This window comes from Lathamus discolor, chromosome 3 (genome assembly GCF_037157495.1).
Source record: "Lathamus discolor isolate bLatDis1 chromosome 3, bLatDis1.hap1, whole genome shotgun sequence".
Classification (NCBI taxonomy): domain Eukaryota; kingdom Metazoa; phylum Chordata; class Aves; order Psittaciformes; family Psittacidae; genus Lathamus; species Lathamus discolor.
Genome location: NC_088886.1, coordinates 81,282,028 through 81,304,523, shown reverse-complemented (window position 1 = coordinate 81,304,523; position 22,496 = coordinate 81,282,028). Strand labels below are relative to the sequence as shown.

The 22,496-nt window shown below is 39.8% G+C and overlaps 1 protein-coding gene across 1 annotated transcript; it reads left to right on the top strand.

Moving 5' to 3' along the window:
- The first annotated feature begins 38 nt into the window (after positions 1-38).
- Positions 39-15,826, top strand: TMEM237 (transmembrane protein 237). Its single transcript, XM_065670062.1, has 13 exons — positions 39-127; positions 2,625-2,656; positions 3,587-3,597; positions 4,120-4,176; positions 6,719-6,832; positions 7,210-7,324; positions 8,023-8,183; positions 8,798-8,921; positions 9,926-10,117; positions 11,032-11,105; positions 11,581-11,674; positions 12,866-12,987; positions 14,135-15,826. Exons 1-13 carry the CDS (start codon positions 98-100, stop codon positions 14,200-14,202), a joined length of 1,194 nt encoding a protein of 397 aa, XP_065526134.1. The 5' UTR covers positions 39-97; the 3' UTR covers positions 14,203-15,826.
- Positions 15,827-22,496: the final 6,670 nt, after the last annotated feature.

Genomic DNA, 22,496 nt, shown 5'->3' with positions numbered 1-22,496 from the left:
CGCAGCATCAGCCTGCCCACCCCGCAGCCCCGGGGCGGGGCGGAAGCGAGCCCCGGCTCCTCCTCGCGGTGCCTAGGAGACCGGCGGCGGGCGCGGCATGGCGGCGCCGCGGGAGGGTTCCGGCGGGGTGAGGGCGCGGCGGGGACGGGGCGGGCGGGGAATACCTTGCACGCAGCGGGCCGGCGGGACCGCCTCTGGAGAGGGCCGGGTGGGGAGCGGGAGGGAAAGCGCCAGTGATCACGGCAGTGCCGGCGCTGGGGAGCTGCAGCCAGGTGTGGCTGGCTGTGAGCACTGGGGGCTGCAGCGAGAGGCTGGTCCGTCTCGAGTGCTGTTGCTGAAGAGTCGTTCCGGGGCTGTCGGCGGCAGCCGCTGCTGCCGGGGAGACGGAACTGAAGCCGAACGCGACAGCGGGGCCCCCTGGCAGCGCAGGCGGAGCCCGGACGGCCGCTACCCGCGGGACGGGGGGGTAGCCGGCCACAGGGTGCCACGTTTCGGCTCATCCTATGCTGGGGGTGCAAGCATTGCCTCATTGTTTTTTATATTTTCATCCACGTACAGTTCTCGTAAGAAGATACTGCTGCAAAGCTTTAGCTCTATGAAGACAGGTGTTTTTAAATGTTAGAGTTCGTGTACAAGTGCCCCCTCCTAGGTCTCTTGGTGACAGCTTTCCTCGCTGTACTTGAGGGAATAAATACATGTGCTTGCTGCTGTTCCGTCGAGGCGTGCTTAAGAGTGAAGGCGTTTTCTGCTCAGCATCCCTGAATGAACACCTTGGAGATTGAGCAGATTGGGTCTTTGCTCCTGAGTCAGAATTCCCAAGTGAATCCCACCATCCTGGGGCCTGGCTTATATGCACAAACACGGGTTCACTGAGGCAACAGCTCTCTGGTTTATGTAAGTCTCTTGGCCTCAGGGATGCCATGACTATGTTAACGCTCAGCAGCTCTTCTGTCAGTGACAAAATGTCCTTGGAAACCTGTGCCCACGCTCACCCTTTCAATAGAGCTTGGAGTAAGTTCCTTCAGCCTCTGTGAAACTAAAAATTAAGACAGCAAAGCTGAGACCTGTATAGCATAGCTGGGGACACCCATAGAGATGGACAGATGAGGAGTCACCACTGCCTGCTTGCATGTGATTTTGTTTGTAGCAAGGAATATACAGTACAGAAATTATTTCACTTTACAATTGTTTTGTAGAAGGTAACAAAAGAGGTACTACAGAACGCATAATACTGTGCAGGCAATGAATGCTAGTATAAAAGGTTTTGGGGTTAGGGATTTTTTGTTTGTTTTTAGAGGGTTTCAGATTTTTTTTTAAATACCAGCTATCCTAATCATTTAATAATTACTGCCACAGGAGTGTAGGAAACAATAAAAGTAATAAACTCTGACCTTTATCCCTTATGGTGCACCAGTATGGTATGACCACTGCTGCTGGACAGCTTGCTGGATGCTGCGCAGGGGGTGCTCTTGCATAAAACAGCACTTGCTGTCAGTGCAGCATGGTCAAAATCCAGGTGAAAGATTTGAGGCCTAATCCTGCAAACCCTTCCTTGCACGAGGTGTCTCATTCGTTTTGGACGAACAAACCTAGGTGGATCCTGTACCAGCACACAGAGTTACAGATTTTTCAGTGCAATTAACATTTGCTACCGCAGAACAAACTGCTGTTTCAGAGGGGAATAGTACTGGGCCCTAACCCACAGGCAGGAAGGTCATGTCCAGCTAATCCTGGCTGCTAGAAGCTTATTTTTAGTTCAGAATTAGCTGAGGTTCAGCGTTAGCAGCGTGAGGGAGTATAGACCGGTTCACAGTGCCTCTTTCAGGGAACAGCTTCAAATGATATGGGAAAGAAACAAGTGGTAAGTTCGGAGATCCTTGAGTCTTACCAGTCTGACAGCCTTTTTTTTTTTATGATATCAACTGAATTTTTGAAGCATAGTAATATTCATGCATCCTTTTTCAATATAATGATAGAATACAAAATCTGAAAGTAAACTGTTTTCCTAGATGAGAGAAAGTGCAAGAGCTCAGTTTCAGGTTGTTGACAGGAGATACGTATTTTTAGATTTTAGTTGTGTTTGACCTGCTGGTAACTATTTTCAAGATTACATGAAAATTAATGTTTTTATGATATTTGAAAGTTTTTTTCATAAATAAGCTTATTTCCTTTTATTGTTTTTACTGTTCTGGGTTTACAACTTCACCAATAGAAAATACTCAGTTCATGCTGTTTAGCATGCAAGTACTTTGAATGCGTAAATTATTGTGGTATTTTGGTATTTAAATAGAATGACTAACAAGCTTTCCCAAGAAAAGCAATACCTTGCATGAAAAGTAAAAATCATTCAAGTGAAATTCAAATGCAAGCTGTGCCTCACACACAGCTGTTAGGTATGTGTCCCTAATGTACTGCCCATCAGAACTCCTCGCAATAGTATGTTATTCCTGCTTCTTTTACATATTACTTTTATGTAACACCCCCATCCATACTCTCTAGCTATTTAAGAGGTGTACAAAGCAAAGCATACTTAGTGTTTTCTGACTGTATCTGGAAATAGCTGTTTTATCAGAGCTGGTTTCGCATTGACAGAAGTTAACTTTTGCCTCTCTTTTGTTTTTAAGTGCCCACCTCGTGCCCTCCCTCCAGTGCCAAGGTAAAAGCAGTTCATTCTGTAGAATTGATCATGGCTCTGTATCGCAGTGTTTATAAAAGTAATGAATTTAAGAGGAATAATTTCAACAAACATCTGAGTAGTCATAATGGCTTTTAAAATAATTGCTTTTCTTGCTAATTTGTTGTCCCAGAGCCCTGTACAAGGAATACAAAGCATTTTAAAGCTTTATAGAGGCCGGGAAATTTTACAGTATTACCTCAGCTTTAATACTCTGAGAGATGAACCCTTTCAAAAGTTTCAGACAAGTAACTACTTCAGTTTTATTAACCTCTACTTTAGTTCTATTGATGTTCCTTTTAATCTTCCCTCCCTCTTTGTTTTGTGTCATGTCTTTTAGTTTCTTTGCATCACAGGAGCTTCAGAACAGGAATTTCTGAAATTAGATATTTTTAAATAGGGGTATAGGTGTCTACTAGTTAGACATAGTATAGGGAAAAATTTGGTGGGTTTTTTTTGTGTGTGGGAGGCACAGCAGTTATATAGCTTTTATGACATGGTACTTCAAAATTCCTTCAGAGTACCTAAAAGCAAATGTGATATTCATGATTGATGACATAAAGATACAGTCTTTTTAGTAATGTATGTGCTCAAATGTGTCATAACTTTTGTTGGTTACATGTCAGGCAGTAAGACAAGTTTTAATTAGCCAGGTCATTAAAGCTTTTAATCTGATCCACAGTTGTCAATCAAGAAATGGTGCATACCCATGAACAAAGTGTTGAGTCTTGGTTGCCTCGTACCCTTAACCGTGTTGTACACAACTGCACATATCAAGGATAAGGAAATTAATCACAAAAGCAGCAGTGTGAATTGCACTGTTATGAATTGTAATTGATTGCAAATTAACTTTCTTCTCATCTTTGTTCCTTTTACACTGCTCTCCAACACCTTTTCTCCTTAAATGTGAAGTGGAAACCAAGGTGAGTTATCCTGGCATGAAAGAGAATTATAAACATTAATAGTTTCTTTTGTTGTCACTTCATCCTCTCTTTAAAGGTAGAGCCTTACACCTTTCCTGATTGGTTATTTAAACTGCATGGATACCTGTGATTGCTAGAACTGTCTGTTGCTTTTCTTTGTTCTCTTTGCTGTTTGCTATTTCCAGACTGAATTAAGGTAACTGAAATGTCACTATGCTCTAAACAAGAAGTTTATTCTTCAGAACATTATTCAGGGTATTTAGGTTTTTCACTTAACATGTGTACACGTGTGTATTTAGCCTCTGTTGCATGTAAGACGGATTTCTTATCCTGCTTTCCTGCTATCCTCTGTACTCCTGTTTGTTTGAACTGGTGGATTGTCTTTTTACCTGTAAAAGGTGAGGGATGTCTTCACCTGTAAAGAGGAACTCCTTTCTTAACTGGCAATAGAATGGCTGTTATAAAAAGGAAATTGAGGTTTCTCCACACTGTGAACTTACAATTTTATTTTATCTTCTGCAGATGAAATTCCACTCAGTCGTCCCAAAAAAAAGAAACCTAAAGGAAAGACTCCATTAGGTAAGGTCCTGCTAAGACTGAAAACTCTGCGTGTAATCCAGAGTGAGACCTGTGTGGTAGCCAAGCTCCTGACAGATACACGGGTTTCATGGTTTCTTGTGCTGCATTTTTGAGTAGTATTCTCAGTTAATTTATTACAATTTATTTTATGTTGAATGACTGCAGTCTTTTTCTCGAAAGTGCTGTCATTTTAAAACCAGTCTGTGGTGCTGACTGAACTAACTTGTCCATCTTCTGCTTTTTCTCTCTAGATCCATTCCCAGTACTGCCAATACAGCATGTCTTGGTACTGAACTGAAAGAGTTCCTTTATTCCTGTTTTTTTTAACTTTCTAAAGAAAATTATCCTAAGTTGTCCCAGAGCCTTTTGGGTCCTGTATCCTTGGACACTTCATTAAATAGTCATCTCCAGCTGTAAGCTCCTTATTGTGTTGAATGTGTTAAGTGCTTGAATTTCTGAATGAACTAAGATAAAACTCATTTAACAAATTGGCTCAATTTCAGTCCTTGGCTAAGTAAATTCACAAGTTAAGCATCTCATTATCATTGAAAAGTTAAGAGCCTAAAAGATGACTGGTACTAGGGGTTTGTATTTTTACAAGAAGCAGATCTGCAGAACAAACATATTGTTTTAACCAAAACTACAAGCCAGATCTATTTTGATAAAGCAGAATGGGGTGATAGAATCTAGTGGATTTCGGTAAATCAGTTGACTTGGGTCCCTATGATGGCTTGCTGAGTAAACCTCATTTATTTGTGTAAAAGAGCGTAGAATTGAGATGTCACTGAAAGAGCTTTAAACACAACAAGTAGAGCTGCTGCTGGCATGGCTTCCCAAGGAGCAAATCTGTTTACTATTGTTTTCAGTGAGCTGAATGATGGTGTGAAGAATGTCTTGGCTTTGGCCATTACCTTGCATGTTAATTTTGCATTTTAGCACAGCAAAGCTTTATGAAAGGTAGGAAAACATGCTTGAAGTGAAAACAGATTCAGTTGTCATAAAACCTGAAATACTTGAGCTATAAAAAAAGCAGATGTGATGTAAAATTGAGAAGTCTTTTTGTCTTTCTACCAATAATCATGCAGACTGATGCCACTGCTGCTAGAATATTTGATGAATTTATGTTAACCTCTCACAGAAATGTAGTTCCTCCAAAGAATTGTAGTTCCTCTCTCTGACTGGGGTAAACATTCTTCAGTGTTGTTTTTTTTCTGCTCCTCCTTTATTCTTGTGGTGTATAGAATCATAGAATAGTTAGGGTTGGAAAGGACCTCAAGATCATCTAGTTTCAACCCCCCTGCCACCTCACACTAAACCATCCCACACAAGGCTTCATCCAACCTGGCCTTGAACACCACCAGGGATGGAGCACTCACAACCTCCCTGGGCAACTGATTCCAGTGTCTCACCACCCTAACAGGAAAGAATTTCCTCCTTATATCCAATCTAAACTTCCCCTGTTTAAGTTTTAACCCATTACCTCTTGTCCTGTCACTACAGTCCCTGACGAAGAGTCCCTCCCCAGCATCCCTGTAGGCCCCCTTCAGATACTGGAAGACTGCTATTAGGTCCCCACGCAGCCTTCTCTTCTCCAGGCTGAACAGCCCCAACTTCCTCAGCCTGTCTTCATATGGGAGGTGCTCCAGTCCCCTGATCATTCTCGTGGCCCTCCTCTGGACTTGTTCCAGGAGCTCCATGTCCTTTTTATGTTGAGGACACCAGAACTGCACACAATACTCCAGGTGAGGTCTCACGAGAGCAGAGTAGAGGGGCAGGATCATGTCTTTCGACCTGCTGGTCACGTTCCTTTTGATGCAGCCCAGGATACGGTTGGCTTTCTGGGCTGCAAGCGCACACTGCCGGCTTATGTTCATTTTCTCATTGACCAGCACCCCCAAGTCCTTCTCTGCAGGTCCGCTCTGAATCTCTTCTTTGCCCAGTCTGTAGCTGTGCCTGGGATTGCTCTGACCCAGGTGTACGACCTTGCACTTGTCGTGGTTGAACTTCATAAGGTTGGCATCAGCCCACCTTACAAGCGTGTCAAGGTCCCTTTGGATGGCATCCCTTCCCTCCAGCATATGTTTAGCATTTTAATTTCCCTTTGATATGCCACTGTTTTGTTTTAGCATGTGTCCATGTGAATCATCTTGTGATATTTTTTAATATTTTCATGTCCTTTGCATTGTGATCTTTGTATGTAGAAAGGAAAAACATAGAGGTATAGTTCTTTCCCATGGTAGATTCCTTTCAATTGGTCCTCTGTTCTATGTCCAAATGGGAATTTGGCTATTTCTTGGATACTCAAATTTTCTCCTGGGCATGAAACTGTCAGGGTGAAAGGAGGGTTGTCAACTATCACCTTTGTATATTCTTATCACATTTGCTTCCGAACTGTTATTTTTCCAAGCAAATACATTTTCATCTTAGCTGTAAGCCAGGCAAATATGGATGTCCTGCACAATGCAGCAAAAGACAGGTTTTTTTTGCCTGTTTCTCAGCGGCTCTGAATTAAGATTGCTGATTCTTTTCATCTGGGTTTCAGATGGCATTGTCCAAGCAGCAGTTCGTCGACAGTCCGAAAGCAGTGAGCCCCTAACTCCTGAACCTCAGGATGTCCCTCCTCAGAAGAAACGCAAGAAGAAGAAAGTACCTGTTGGTATGTGAAAGAATTGTAGAGTGGAAAAAAGCACTGAACAAACTTTGGTAACACAAATATCATTGGCCACCTTGTATTTTGGCTTAAAACATTTCATGTGCTTTTGTGCTTACAACAGCTGAAAGCAATCTCTAAGTGAATGATAGAGTTTCAGTTTCTGATTTTAGATTCCATCCCCTTGTGAAAATCATGGCAATGTGGCAACTACAAATTACAGTTTTGGAAGTGATAACGTAGATCCTTTATATTATTCAAAGCTCAATAGATCACTTTTTCCCTACTGTTTTTATATAATAAATATTTACATAAGTAAGTGAACGTATTTCCAATTTTATGAAAGCTATGAAACTGTCATGTGATTTATTTTAAATCTTCAGATTCTGAGACCTCTTTTACCCAGCAAAATGTTGCATCCCTGTTTCAGAATGGAAATGGCATGGATGTCCCTGAAACTGAAGAAACAGTGAACCGCAGACAGAGAAAGAGAGCAAAGTGAGACAAAACCAGTATAGCTCATAATTTGGAATAATTGTGATAGTGAAAAGTGGCTGAGTAGTATTTTACATTCTCACATTACAAAATGTAAAATCTTGAAGCCCGTATTACCATTCAGCCTGTGCAATAACTAGCATGTGTGCAGTTCTTTGCAGGGTTAAGATCTTACTTTGTTTTATGAATACCTGGATGCATTAAAGGTCTGAATAAATTTATATTAGCCTAATATTCAGTCATGTACATGAAAAAATTCAAATGTGCATCTGCTTTTGTTCATTCTTACCATCTTTTTCTTAATTTTATGAGAAACTTAATCACTTTAGTGATTTTAGTCACCTTTCCACAAAAAACATCAGCTTTCTTGGCTTTGTATTTAGTTTGTATTGGTTTTTCTTTTCCTAGTTATTAATCTCTTTATATGTATTTCTTCCCACCTTATTGTTTTGACACAGGAAGCTATTTGAAAAGAGAGAAAAAAAAAACCCAACCCATAATCAAGGATTAGGTTTATGGGTTTAGTTAACTAACTCCATGAGACATTTAGTCCTTAAAATTATAAATGGGGGTAATATTACACAAGTCAATAGCCTGATCAGTTCTTAAAAGTCAAGGTAGCTGTGTTCATAGGAGCCCTCAGGTTTTATGTTTTACTTCGTAATTCTTTCTCTACCCCATTGTATGTTCTGTGATGATAGGAAACCTCGACCAGCTGAAATGCATTGTTCCAATGAGCTGGAAGTGGAGGAGGAAGACATCATTGAAGATGAGCACAGCAGGAGCCCTGATCAGCAGCCTGTGTTTGCTGCTCCCACTGGAGTTAGCCAGCCTGTGAGCAAAGTGTTTGTTGAAAAAAATCGTAAGTACATCTTGTGATTTAAGTAATATAAGGACAATCTTGCAATTAAAGGAAAAATTACTGTATTTAAAACCAAATACTGCAGGTTTGGGAAGTATTTTTAAGAAAGCTTTCCAGAACAAAAAATATTTGGAAATAAATATACATGATAATTTTTCAACAGTGAATGCTGTGCTGGCATGAATTTTTTAATTCCATGGTGTGGGTGAAAAAGACTGATAATAGTACCCAGCTGAGCTTGTTTGACCTCATCCTGTCTCAGTACCTTGAGAAGAAAGTATCATTTGCTGAATTGCAAAAAAGTCTTTCAAGTGAAATTTTTTTTGGTTGGATTTTCATGGTTTGGATTTTGCTGGTTGGTTGGGGTTTTTTGTACCAGATAACAGTGAATAATTACCTGAAGTGATTTGCACATTCCCAGATAGACTGACCCACCAGGGTGCGTCACACCAACAGAGGCATCCCAGTGTGAATGTAAGCTGGTAAAGGGCAGGAAGTGAGAAGAAATTTTCTGAGGGAACTTATGCTTATGGCTTTTAACACTAATAACAATGTAGAAATTATGATGGAAGGTAACAATACTCTCTATAAAACTAATTTCCTCATCCTTTCAGGGCGTTTTCAGGCAGCTGACCGTGCAGAATTGATTAAAACCACTGAAAATATCAATGTACTTATGGATGTGAAGGCTTCATGGACTACCAGAGATGTTGCCCTCTCAGTGCACCGAAGTTTCAGGTGAAGGATAAATGTTTTGGGGTAAATAAGCAGAAATCAGCTTTGGGTTTTTTTGTGGGGTTGGTCTGGGTGGGTTTTTTTCCTCCTTTTATCCCTGAACACACCTTTTCTTTATCATTATGATGTATCTTTTGTTTCTTTTGGATATTCCTAATAAATGATGGTTTGGGATGTAAAAGATATAGAGTTTATCTTTCCTGTAGCTTTTGGTATTTGTTGTCAAGAATATCTGTTTCTAGTGTAGACATCACAATGCAACTTATAAAAATAATAACTTACAAAATCGTATTTCAGAGATTCGGACAAAATCCTAATAGCAAGAGATTGATTAGATAACAAAAATGTTAGAGACCCGTGGAAAAGTGCGTTACAAAATGAGATTTGCCCATCAGCTGTATGACCAGAATAAAAATACCTGAATTCATACAGTTTCAAAGAAAAATCCTAGTTGGTCAGAAAGAAGGAGTAATGAAATTGGACTGGGGCATAAGCTTGCACCCAATAGCCATTTTTTTATTATGAATATGTGGTTGTGTTGTGATACAGAATAGGAAGAGTACAGCCATTTTCTTCTCTGGTATATCTTATCTGAAGCCTGCACTTCATTCTCAGCTTTTTCTTAGCTAAGAAAATCATAAAAAGACTACCCTGAGGACAAGTTTAAGAGCATTGTTTAAGTGTAGGGGGCAGCAGTCATGGAAAGGTACAGGCAGCAAGTGAAAGCAATAGCAGTAATGGAGTGGTGACAGGATCAGGCAAAACATCTTGGGCTTGTTTGTAAAGTGCTCAGGTTCTGGTATTGTCTGTCAAGAGAGGAAGCAGAAGGCCTGCTGCTTAGAATTTTTAGAATTAGATCAGAAAAAAACACTCAGAAACAACCTGTGAAAGGCTGGGATCCTGTCACAGCAGCAGGGTTGAACAGATGGATTCACAGGCCTTTTCTGTCTGTATTTCCTCATTAATTCAAGATGTTAAACTTTTCTGATGTTCTTTTCTCCATTCAGGGTGATTGGACTCTTTACCCATGGCTTCCTTGCTGGCTACGCTGTGTGGAACATCATTGTTATCTACATTTTGGCAGGAAATCAGCTTTCCACAGTTTCTAACCTGCTCGAGCAGTATAAGACACTAGCATACCCAGCTCAAAGTTTGTTCTATTTGTTGCTGTCTATCAGTACAGTCTCAGCCTTTGACAGGTGAAATATGTTTGTATTTGAAAGGGTTATGCAATTTCTGTGCAATATGGGGGTTTTTCTACTTCCTATGGCACATTGTGATATACTTAAAGACAGATTTTACACATGGCTGGCTATACAGATAAAGGATGTACTTGTGCACTCAGACCTTTGTCACTCATTTCTGCCGTTGCCTGCAGCCTTGCTTCTGTGTGCTGGTGCTGTTTGTGTGATCATGAACTGAACCAGATGGAAGAGCTGACCTATTTATTTTTTGTGGGGGAAAGGGGTGCAGAAAAACTCATGGTCCTATTGGGTTAGTTTTCATGTGAATCCATTCCCCAATCAGTTTTGCAATATAGCTGTGTAAACAGTTTTCCTACCTTAGCTGGGGTTTCTGTGTTACAGCTAAAGAGTGGGAATGAACAGAAAGAGGAGCAACCACAGAGTATTTTCATAGATGTTTCTTTTAGTTACAGATAGTTTTCATGGCAGCATGGTAAGCCAGGGAAGAAATTGGTGCTGTGGACAAAACTGACTTTTTTTTGCCTAGAGTGGTGGCAGGGAAGAGGCCCAAGTTATTCATAACTGCTCATGGTGAGCAGTTGTGTTAGCATAACTCAGTTGGTGGTAGGGACATTGAAACGAACGGTAGGATTAGAGAGGGGACAGACCTCTGTGCGTTCTCCCTGTTCCAGAAGGGACTGCAGTGTGAAAGCTACAAGTCTCATGGAACATCCTCCTTGGTTTCGATCTTTCTTGGATTTGGCATAAAGAGAACCATTGCCATGTGTGGGGTACAGTTGTATGTTAAGGCACTGTAACAGAGGCAGAAAAAGGTATCTTGCAAAAAGCAAAAGAACAATAGTATAGTTAGAAGAACAATATTATTATCTTACCAGGTTGTATTAATGATTTTTTGTTTTTCTTATCAGGATTGATTTGGCAAAAGCATCAGTTGCACTGAGGGGCTTTCTTACCCTAGACCCAGCAGCAGTAGCCTCTTTCTGTAAGTATTTTGTAGCAGATAGTTAGTTGTCCAGAAAGGATGCTAAATGCAAAAATTCTACATACTGTTTTCAGTGAAATCTTCCTGGTTATTTTCTGCTTTAGAATAAGGAATTTGCTCAGTAATTAAAAATAGCATTCAAAGGCTACGAACACTTTGCTACATACTTTTTTAAAGCATTTGCAACAGTAGCATTAGTGGGGCTATTTGTGAGAGTTCCCACCTCTGAATAGGGAACACAGACCTAGCAGAAAACAGAATCACAAGGTGCCACCTTTGACATAGCTGATGGCTTGCAAAAGTGCAAAAACCAGATTTTGGTGGGCTGGGGGAATGTTGAAGAAGAGAGAATGAGTTAAAGGATACTATCATTGGAAGCAGTGGAGTGAAAGAAAAGAAAATGTTGTGATAATTGTCACAATGAATCAGCATTTTAGGGGTTTATATCTGATACTACTAATTCCATTTCTTCCAGTGTACTTTGCTGCTCTTATCTTATCCTTAAGCCAGCAGATGACGTGTGACAGAATTAACCTCTACACACCACCTTCAGAAAATGGCAGCATCTGGTAGGAAACTTAAGCAATCACTTATGTAAATTATAACACAGCTCACTTAGGAACCTTAGTCAAACTCGTGGACTGAAAAGGTTATACAACATACATGGGGAAGTATTAATGAAGGATTTCATTACTAAACCTGCCTTTGCCTGAGCTTGCACTGAATCTTTGATAATTTCACTGAAAAAAGAGGGCTCAAGGATGTGTTCAATCATGTTGGTTGCAAATCTGTACCTCAAACAAGAGCCTGGTGGAATAATGCTGAAAATGTCATCCAGCAAGAACCTTAGCAATCTATTTTGCTGAAGAAATGCGACCCTACTGAGGTAACCCTTTTGTATTCAGGGCCAGGACATTCTGTAGAGAGTCAACACTTTTTGAAGGTGATAATCTAATCTGTCCAAGAAACAAATGTCATGGTATTATGAAAAAGTGGTATGTTTATGGGTTTAGCAGACACATCTGGTATTAAATACAAAGCATTGTCTCAGGAGATCCCATCCAAAACTATTACTTTTGGAAGTAGATACACGAAGATTTGCTGGTTAGAGGGGAATTTGGGGTTTAGGGAGTTAAAGGGGTTTGCGTTTTTTTGTTGTGTTTTTGGTTTTGGGGGTTTTTTTGGTAAGGGCTTCTATAAATATTTGCTGAGTTGTTTATTAGCCCAGATTCCAGCAGAAAAAACACAACCTGCTGTTACGACTGTAATAGAACTGTCAGATAACTGAAATCATAACCTTCTTACCTCATACACCCCACAACACCTGTACACAAGTCCTTGTACTGGCTTCCAGACAGACTTTACTGACTTGCTGTTCACTTGCCTTCATCCCTCATGAAGTGCTTAAAAATAAGATTGACTGATGACATTTTGCAGTGTCTTTCACCACAGTAAAATTCCACCTTGCATTTTGATTTTTATTTATGTGTCTTGGGAAGGAAAGGAATTTACTTTTGAAGTCTACAAGCAGGACATTCGCTATGAGATGGGGTTTCTTAGCTGACTCCTGTCTTTGTCTCTACAAGTAGTACAAATAATTTTGTTTTACCTCCTCCCCCCCACCAAGTCGTCTATGGTACAAGTAGTTCTGTTTTCACATCTGGCTTAGCAAGCTTGGTTTTATGATACTCAATTGAAATTAATATTGTAACCTGTGTACCAGCGAACTGCTGACTGATGGGTTGTTGTGCTTTTTCCAGGACGGCAGGTGCAGAGCAAGAAATTGTTCAGCCATGGGTTGTGGTGAATCTGGTAGTGTCTATTCTAGTTGGGACAAGTTGGATCTTCTTGTCTTACCGACCAGAGCTAGACCACAGTGAAGGTAGGAAACATTAATTGGCAAAATGTTGTTGATTCTGTCTGCTGTGCTCTGTGTTTGCTGCTCAAGACTAGTTCTGAGAAATCTTGTGGCTGAGGTAAAGCAGGCATCTCCTAGCAACTTTACAAAGCAAAATCCAACATGCTTCTTCAGACTACTTTAGCATTTTAATGTACAGATCTCTGTATTGCAGCTGGCCCCAGTTAATCTGCTTATTTCTGATAACTCAATGAGTTAAAAAAAACAAACAAACCCAAACAACAGCTAGGTGGCAGCCTTTACAATGTTTGAGAGTGAAATTTATAATAGAAGCTTAAATAGAATTTAAAATCCATTCTTTAAATAATAAAGACTTATTCAAGGAAGCCCGTTAGCAGTATTTAACTCTGGCTTGATATTTACGTGTGCCTACTAAGATTAGAAAACCTGCTTCAGAAATTTTGAGAGAAATTCTATTAGGACGTATCCCAGGTAGAGAAAGGAAACTGCAGACTTTAGTCTACTAGGGATGAGTAGCAAAAAAACACAAGACTCTCAAACTTGAAGGGGTATACCACATAGTTGCTTGTACAGATCATGTAACTTTACCATGTTGACAAGATGCTGGCAAACACATCCTGGTCTGTACGCTGAATGTGCTGTTAGCAAGACAGAAAGTACAAGAATGCTGAGGGTGCAGTATAGATACGTAAGGGAGCCCAGATAAGAGAAAACTAAGCTAGCAGCAAAGAGCTCCACAAGGGCTACCACATCAGCTACTTGTGTGCCTAGCCGAATTCCTCTGCTGCACCTCTTCACTCAGACCTTAGGCTGTCTTCCATGGCTGAGCTGCTATGATGACAGCTAGTTGTGAGCATCATCATTCATGATTCTTTCTATGCCAGGTTCTATGCTACTAAATTACCCTGTGATACACAGAGCAGATATATCCATAAATGAATGAGTCTCTGAACAGAAATCTTCCCTTGAGTCTGACACACTCAAAACTTAGTAGACAGACTCAGCCCTTGCCGTTGCCGAGTTGCTGATATTATGATTGGGAATAAAAGCAGGAGGCTTGGGGGAATGCCAGAGCACTTTTCAGGAATAATGAAATCATATTGAGGTGAAACTTCAGAAAGAAAACCTGATTCTTTTCTTTCTCTTTTAGAACTGATGTTTCATGCTGAAATCAAGGAATTTCCTCAGGGAGATAGCTTACCCAGAGTCCAGCCATAGTGTGGAACAAGCATCTGAAAATGTTGTAGCTGTGACTGATGGCTCAACATGTTGTGTATTATAGCCATGTATGATAACTTTCATAAAGAAGAAAAATGTATTTTTATATTGTATATATTTAATTTTGGTGTTTTTATGTATGCTACAAGTTCCAAATGGGATTGAAGACTTTTATACTTTTGCTTTTTATTTTACAAAGTAGATTATCTCTAATGTAATGTAATGTCAAGGTGATTTTGTAAATACTGCTACCTGTATAGCCAAAGAAACTAGATGGATGGAGAAGATCAGGTGCTCAGTGCTTTTTTTGGCTGCTGTACAGTCTTCAATAACTTGCTTTTGTTACTAATGCTGATAGCAGTTACCTTACCTGTTTTGGTAAATATTCTCTAGAGATTAAAACAAATCTTACAAAGAATGTAGTCTAAGGAAGATTATAGCAAAACAGTAAGCATAAACGTCCCAGTGTCAGTAAGCATAAAATAACCTAGGTTTAGCTGTAATTACAAGTATTTGCTAGAATAAGAGATTGGATCATCAGGAATTTAGTTTAATAATTCCTTAAAAGAGGACACTTATTTTTCTTCATTTAGTTCTCTTGATGAAAGATCTTGATGATAATAAGTTTTTTTCAAATTGATGTAGATACAAGAAAGAGAAGTTAAATGTTGCAACAGTTTGGTCAGTTAATTAATACCTATATAACATCTTTTAATCAAGCAGGGTGGTTTTGGGTTGCCAACAGGATATATGTAGGCGCTGTCATTTCTTGACAGCCAGGACACATGACTATTACAAAGCCACAGTTCACAGGAATAGTGTTCTGGTTTCTCCTTCTCTGGTACGGTAAGAGCACTAGTGTCATTCACTGCACTTTCCAAAGAAATTTGGATTTCACAGATGTTAGAACTGTTCCTACTTCTATGTATTTTGATGGAGACTGATTTTTCCTCGAAAGGGTTTTTGTTGTTCTCTGTTAGGATGGAATGGGAAACTCCTAAAATTATTTAAAAAATGCTTTCTAAAGCAAAACAAAAACTCTGCAGCAACCCACCTTCTATGTAGTGGTGCAGTAGTAGTGCAGTTGGTGCTTTCTGATTATGATAGCCAACATTCTTTTTATATAAAAGTGGCAAAATGAAAGTACTGCAGATGTAAATAAATACAGATATATTGCAGGATGAAACAATCTCCTCAGTAGACATAGACAAGAGCTAGTTTGAAATCAGTTTCTCAAGAAAGTACTACCTAAAGCCCCAAAGCTGTTTTTATATGTTATTTAATATGCATTCATCTTGCATTGTTGGCAGGGTTTTTTTATGTGTATGTCTAAGTATGGTGGTAAAGGGTGTGCCATTGTCACAAAAAAGCTACAAAGTTTCCTGTGGAATAGCTATACTTTCTAGTAGTGAAGTTAGGAGTAGCCAGATCAAGGACTTGAAAAGGAATGTTAAAGCTCCAGTAACTTTCTGTGCTGTTTCCAGAGTCGCTTTAGAACAAGGTTGGAACATGAGCAACTAGGGCAAGCTGCTGCCTTATTGAGGACTTGAATTCTGTTACACCCATACAGGTATCTTAATTAAAAAATTCACTGTTGATAATATTTTTTAAATGCTGTGGTAATCTTGAAGTGGGGGGGGGGGGGTGGGGGTGGAATTCTACCAGAGTTAAAAGCTGTTTCACAGCTATTGGCTGTGTTCTGGGCCATTCTCTTTGTTGTAGAAAGGAGCATTTAACCTTTTTCTGTAAATTTTTACAGCTCTTGAGTATTTTTGGGAAACTGTAGAGCTAGATTGTGGCTGGCACTGCATTGTACATTAAAACGGAGAGATTCAGGGTGTTGCACTGGAGGTTCCTGACATGATTAGCTGTAAGAGATGGGGGAAGAGGCACTACTTAGTGCCGCCATGTAAGTTGCCACAACACTTTCTCCAGATGTGTTTGATATACAGTATTGTCCTATGGCTTTTCTTTGCTGCTTGATATTTCTGTCATCTTGGCATGATAAAAAGTCTAATTCTGCCCATAAAGTAATGGAGCTCAGGCAAAACTGTGCTAAGTCATCACATCAGTGCAGAAAAAACTTGAATAATATCATTGCTGACATGATTACTAGAAATGGGCCTTCCAAGTATCCCTTGGACAAAGCGATGCTAGCCAAGAGCCAGATTAATGCTCACTGTGAAATACAGTAGTTTGTTTAGATGATCGAGCAGGGATTAAGTTAATGAACTTAACGGGATCAATATTTCAAACCTGCCTTGCTTTTCCAGTGTATCTTTTGGGGAGGGTCCAAGTATATGTATTTTTAAATGTATGAGGTTTGAGGTTGCCATTTAAAATCAGACTTAATAAGCAATTTGATGGTTAATTATCTATTTTTAAAAGTACTTTTCATTCCTTTGGGCCTCACAATGGAATATGAGTTTAACAGAGTTTTTTGTCCAGTTATTTGGGAGGTTTTAAACAAGTTTACAAAATGCATGCTCTGTAATTAAACATCTAATATCTGCAGAAGCCTTAACTGAAATGCCTTTGTGCATTTCCCTACCATTGTTTTTAATGCAGTATTTGTGTTAATGAAAAAACTACAAAGATGTTAGTGCCAATTTATTGGTTTTAAGTATATGAAACAATTAAACAATTGCTTTAAACTAGCTAGAGATTATTGTACTTCTTTGTCCTGTTTCCAAATGCTTAATGTGTTTAAAACAAATCAGTCCCATCTAATTTTTTCTGCCAGTGCTAACATTATGCATAATATACAAGCTCTGAAGAGGTGATTATGGGAAACTGGTTTTAATTTATTTGTGGCAGTGTTGTAAATAATGCCTTTGCTTTCTCTTCATCAGATTCCTGCTGCTGTACTAGTGTTTTAGACAATTAGAAATGGTACTGTAAACTCATGAAAACTAGCAAGGAAAGTGTATTTCATCAGTGAATGGGATTTGTTTAGCCTAAAAAGAATATTAAGAGGGCAAAGTGATTGCTGTCTTTAACCAACTTTATGAGTGATTACAGAGATGATATGAGTCAGACTCTTCTGAAGCTGCACAGTGAAAGGATGAGTGGAAATGGTCACAGGCAGCATCAGGGAAATTGCCATTAGCTGCCATAGGAGTTTTGACAGGGCAGGAGGGAGACACATAAGGACTGTCTGTGGGAGCCCCATCACTGAAGCATTTCCAGACTTGGGTGGACTGAGCCCTGTTGCCTGTTTGAAAGAACTCTCAGAACACACTCTTCAGTCTGTTTAGAGGGTCTAGACCCTTGCGGGGTGCTCCCTGGTGCATTTCTGCAAGTCAAGTACATGTAGTGCCTGCTTCTTTGTACATTCCTAGTTATAATGACTGCTCAGTAATCTACATACCATGTTTTCTTTGTCATTCCTTCTAATCACTCAGAGGAGGGGTCTTCAGTTGCGCAGGGGTCTTTTTGACCTGTGGATGGGAGTTTTCGCATTGTAATGAAGGTAGTTCACTTCAAGGACATCTTAAAAGTTAGTTTCATTGCCAACTTCTTGCTTACAAGATACACATCCTTGATCAAAGGACGTTCTCCTCTTCTTCTGTGGCCCTTTGGCCTTTGTTGAGTCATTATCTACCAAAAACAAGGCAATTCTTCTTCTAAACCTTGACAGATATTAACGTAGTTTCTTCTGGGTTACATTTTGACTTTCCTGCTTCAAATTCAGCATCATGCCTATGCAGCCTGAGCAGTGGTTGGACACGACAGCTCTGGACTCCCTTTGAAGCAAAATTATTCTTAATTTGCTTTTGAAAATGCAGTCATTTGAAATTGGGTTTGAATTCTAATTGTTATTCTCTTAACTCAGCTTTGCCAGTATGAAGCCAGGTGGCATGAATTTGAAAAGTGTCTTTTAAAGTTGTGGGTTTTTTTTCATATTGCTGAAGTAAACTTCAGGAGGATTATGGTTAGGTCAGGATTATTTGCTTACATATTTGCAGAATTTACATAAACGACTGAAGGCTTTAGGAGAATAGAATAAATCATCAGGTGTTTAGATAGCGCTAAACCTTACCTTTCTCCTCCTTTCTCCTCATAGTGGTGTGGAAAGTACTGATCCATTCCTCAGTGTAGCAGTGCTCGAAACTGGTCTGTAAGCCCACAGACATTTAAAGACTCAGTCTCTTTTTTTCTCCTGGGTGTTAACGATGTTCCGTGTCCGCAGGGCTGCTCCTCTCCTCACGGAGGGCAGGGAGGAGAGCTCCCACCTGGGAGAGGTCCGTTGCCCCGCCGGCTGCTGATTCTCGGACAGGTGCTTTGGGGGATGTTTTCTCCCTGATCCCGTCCGTCGGGGACAAGCGGCGTGTTGTCGTCCCTTTCCCGGTCCATTTATCTACCGATCCAGCGTGGCCATCTCGTACTCCGCTGCCCTTCACCTCAGCCAGGAGCCGCTGCCTTCCGCCCCCTCACTCTGTGTCGGCAGGGGGCGCCTCACGCGCGCGCAGCGCACAACGGCCGTTGGGGCCGGTGGCGGAGCCGCCATCTCAGTCTCTGCCTGAGGCCAGCGGCGCGGTTGTCAGCGCTGCCCCGACCCCCGCGTCTCGCTGCCTTCTGCCGCCCGTCGCTGCAATCCCTCCGCCTCAAACGGGAGGGCGCCGAGCGGAAGAGATCCTTCAGGGGGATCGAGGGGAAAAGAGCAGCGTTATCCTGCGCTGCTGCTCCCAGGAACGGCCCTTCTCTCCTCTTACTGGGTGTCGTTCCCTGTGGAAAGGAAGCAAGGAGGGAAGCCTGCTGCTTAACAGACTGGTTTCCATCCCTGCCTTTGCATCTGAGGATGCAAAGATTTCTTTTGTCATGGGTTCAGAGCTGGATTTCTCTGGCTCTCCTATCCCACTTCACTCGGTAATGGCAGCCAATGCATGCCTATGTAAGTAGCTGTAATCAAAACAGGAAACTCAGTCAAAAAGAGAAAAAATCCCATATATGCCCACACACGAACAAAACTGTTTGCTTTAATTCTGTATTTAAAATTAATATAATTTTTATTCAAACTTAAAAACCCTTAAAAAGTCTTCCCTAGCTATGGCAGTTTCCTGTACTGTACCCAATAAAATGGAAGAAGGCCTGGCTTTTCAGGTTGGTACAGGCAGGCCCTCAGACAGATAGAGACAAGGAAAAAAACCCATCTTGTGGATAAGTTTCCACACCACTGTGTTACCCTACACAGTGAAAACCAAATAGTTTAATGTACTCTTGGGGAAAACAAACAAGCAACACCCCAGAGAAAAAAAACAACAACCAACCAAACCCACCAGAAAAAACCTGGAAAAAAATCCCACCAACAACCACTTCGGAAAAAAGAAATGGCAAAAAAATGAAATAGCACCATCAGTAAAAGATTCTGGAATTGTTAAAAGTCTCATTGTGAAAGAGCAAGAAGAAATATCTAAACCAGTAAATTCTTCTGTTTTTAAATGTTTGTGATGCCATTATTCAAGCAGAATACCACCGAATGGCATGGCTCTCCTTTCCAAAATGCGTCTTTCAACAAGCTGAGCATGAGGAAAAAGTCATCAAGAAATCCTGAGTGGAAGTCAAAAGACAAGTGATGTAGTAAGGCTTCTAGGAAATGTGCCATGAAGTGCCATTAACATCTGGGATGAATATTTACAAATATACAATTTAAGAAGGAAAAACAAGCTAATTTGAGAAAATGTAGTGATACTGTAAAGAAAAAACATGGAAGTATGCTGAACCAGCTCTTTCAACATCGTATGCTTGGGGTCAGGGATTCAAAATCATCTGTGTTCTTCTAGAGTAAGGAAAACTTGAAGCAGAAAGCAAAGCAAGAAAAAGAACATGATAGCGGGCCAAACAAAGCATTTAAGAATGTCTGTGATTGCTCCATCAGCTACTGCAGAACAACAGCTACCTCAAACCATGAAAGCTTTCAGAGAAAACTTACCTACAAGTGGCTTTCTAGATTTGACATGGGCAAAAGGAAATTTGCCTGTAAGTATATTTTGCTTTTAGTTGACCACATCAAACATATGAGAACTAGAAGGATTTACAGGAAATAATATCAGCTTGAAGTTTGAGAATCAAAACATTCAAGCAGAGCAAATGGAAATCAATCTTAATAAAAGAGTGAATAAAAAGGGTGAGTTTCTTGGAGAAATATTCCAAGATTTATTACTGGAAACTGTGACGCTGCAAAATGGCATGGGAATCCAGAATGCCCTTCCAAAGAAAAGTGAGATGGTAAGGAAAATCTTATTTGGAAATCTCACTTGGCAAGATAATATTCCCAGGTTGTGATGAAGAAAAATAATAGAGTCATTAGTAGTCATTATGGTAGCAGTGATAATAATAGTAATGTTCTTGCAATGTCTTTATTACATCTTTCACTTTAATGTGTTAACCAATATTAAATGTGTTCTCACATTGGTTACAGGTGTTATATAGCTTTTCTGGCTTTGGTCATTGACAAAATAAGGAGTTGCACACTGTGCAATCTTAATCAGAATTAATTGATGTGATAAACTAATGGATTATTCAAAAAGACCAGACCATTGCAAGAAAAAAATTATTTTGATGGAAAATGTGGTTTTGCTATCAGAATAACAAGATCCTCTTGCATTTCAGAGATGTAAAAGTGTGGGAAAGAAAAAGTATGTAGTATTTTAAAAAAATGAAAATATTTTCAAGTGTATTTTTTCTAATGTTGTTAGTCAACATTAACTACAGTATAATAGCTACAGTGAGTGAAAGCAACCCCTCTGAAGGTTCACAGAGTTCTTTCCTGGGAATTTTTTATGTACTATTCCTTCTTTATTACTAGTGTGTCAGTTTGCTTTGCCATAACCTAAGTTTTGAAAGCCCTGTCAAGACTATTAGGTGAGATTTTAGCTTCTATTAGTGGTCCACTCTATTGCAGGTAGATTTCATGACAAGACACATATAGATTCCATGAAACCTGGATTTGTGGGTAAATCCAGAAGTTAATGGCATATGCGGTAATCATACCTAAAAATGAAACCACCACTCAAATGCAGCTAATTTCATATGAACCTTTTTAGTAATTTTTCAGGAATTTTTTGGGACTTTTGGATAAGTAACATGCATTTATGTAATCAATTTATGGAGTTTTCATTTGGGAATTATGGAAGTTTCCACAGGAACCCATTTAAACCTTTATTTCCTTTATCTATCTCAAGTTTCTGGATAGGTTTAATTATGCTAAATACTACATGTTATTCTGCTAGCTGGTTATTAGTAGACCACCTCAATTTTTCAGTGCTTTCTTTTTAAAATCAGTAAGTCTTTCTTGGTCTGTTACAGCAAATTGCAACATTTCATAGTATGGTTCTTAGTCTTTTGAGGTCTGTGTGCATGGATGTGTGGTGTGGTATCTCCAAATTTTAGTTTTAATTCATACATCCAGAACAGAGCCATCAGGACAGGTCATTACAGCTATCTTGGTTTAGATGTTTGTTAGATAACCTAATATACTTTAGCAAAGCTACTTACTAGCATTAAAGACAGGGTATGTAAGTCACCTACTTAGGTATCTTGCCTTTTGTCAGAGACATTTGGAACAATGATTTTCAGATGCTTTCCTGTGATTTTAGCCATTCCCTAGGTTAAAAACTGTTTTCATAGCACTTGAGGAGGGTGGGGAAAAAGTGGAGGAACAGAAGAGGCAAGGTAGAACTCATATTTATTTATTTATTTACTTTTGTTCTTTAATAGTATTGAGTGGGGAAAACTGTTATTATCTCTTCAATGGTTATTTATTGCACTGAGACTTTATAAAGTGAGTAGTTCATACAGCAGCTGAAGTTGATTGAGTAAATCACACTTTTTCCTGTGTTCGTCCATTCATTCACAGACTGCTGCGATATCAGAGCAAGACAGTAAGAACTCAACATATTGAGTATATATTCAGGATGTTAATTAAGTTTCTATTGTTACAGGTATTTCATTGTTTTATGTAGTGTTAAATTCTAGGAAAAAAAAAGAAAAAAGAAAAAATGTGGCAGCAAAAAAACCCCCAAACAACCCTTTGTGTTGTGTTGTTTTTGTATTGCAAAGTAACAAACCTATAAATTTCTGTTTCAGTGGCTGTGAGACTTTGTAAATGTATAAATGTTCTTGGAGAGTGTCCTGGGTTCAGCAGTAGCAGTCATTTTTCTCCTTCTTAGTAGCTGGTGCAGTGCTGTGTTTTTGACTTTAGCTTGAGAGCAACGCTGGTAACGCACCCATGTTTTCAGTTGCTAAGTAATGTTTACTCTGATCAAGGACTTTCTCAGTCTCAAGCTCTGCCA

Excerpts from the sequence above, each read along its gene's own strand:
- TMEM237 (XM_065670062.1), top strand. The coding sequence starts at position 98 with ATGGCGGCGCCGCGGGAGGGTTCCGGCGGG. Across the intron at positions 128-2,624 it reads CGCGGGAGGGTTCCGGCGGG|TGCCCACCTCGTGCCCTCCC; the intron begins GTGAGGGCGCGG and ends TTTGTTTTTAAG. Across the intron at positions 10,118-11,031 it reads ACAGTCTCAGCCTTTGACAG|GATTGATTTGGCAAAAGCAT; the intron begins GTGAAATATGTT and ends TTTTCTTATCAG.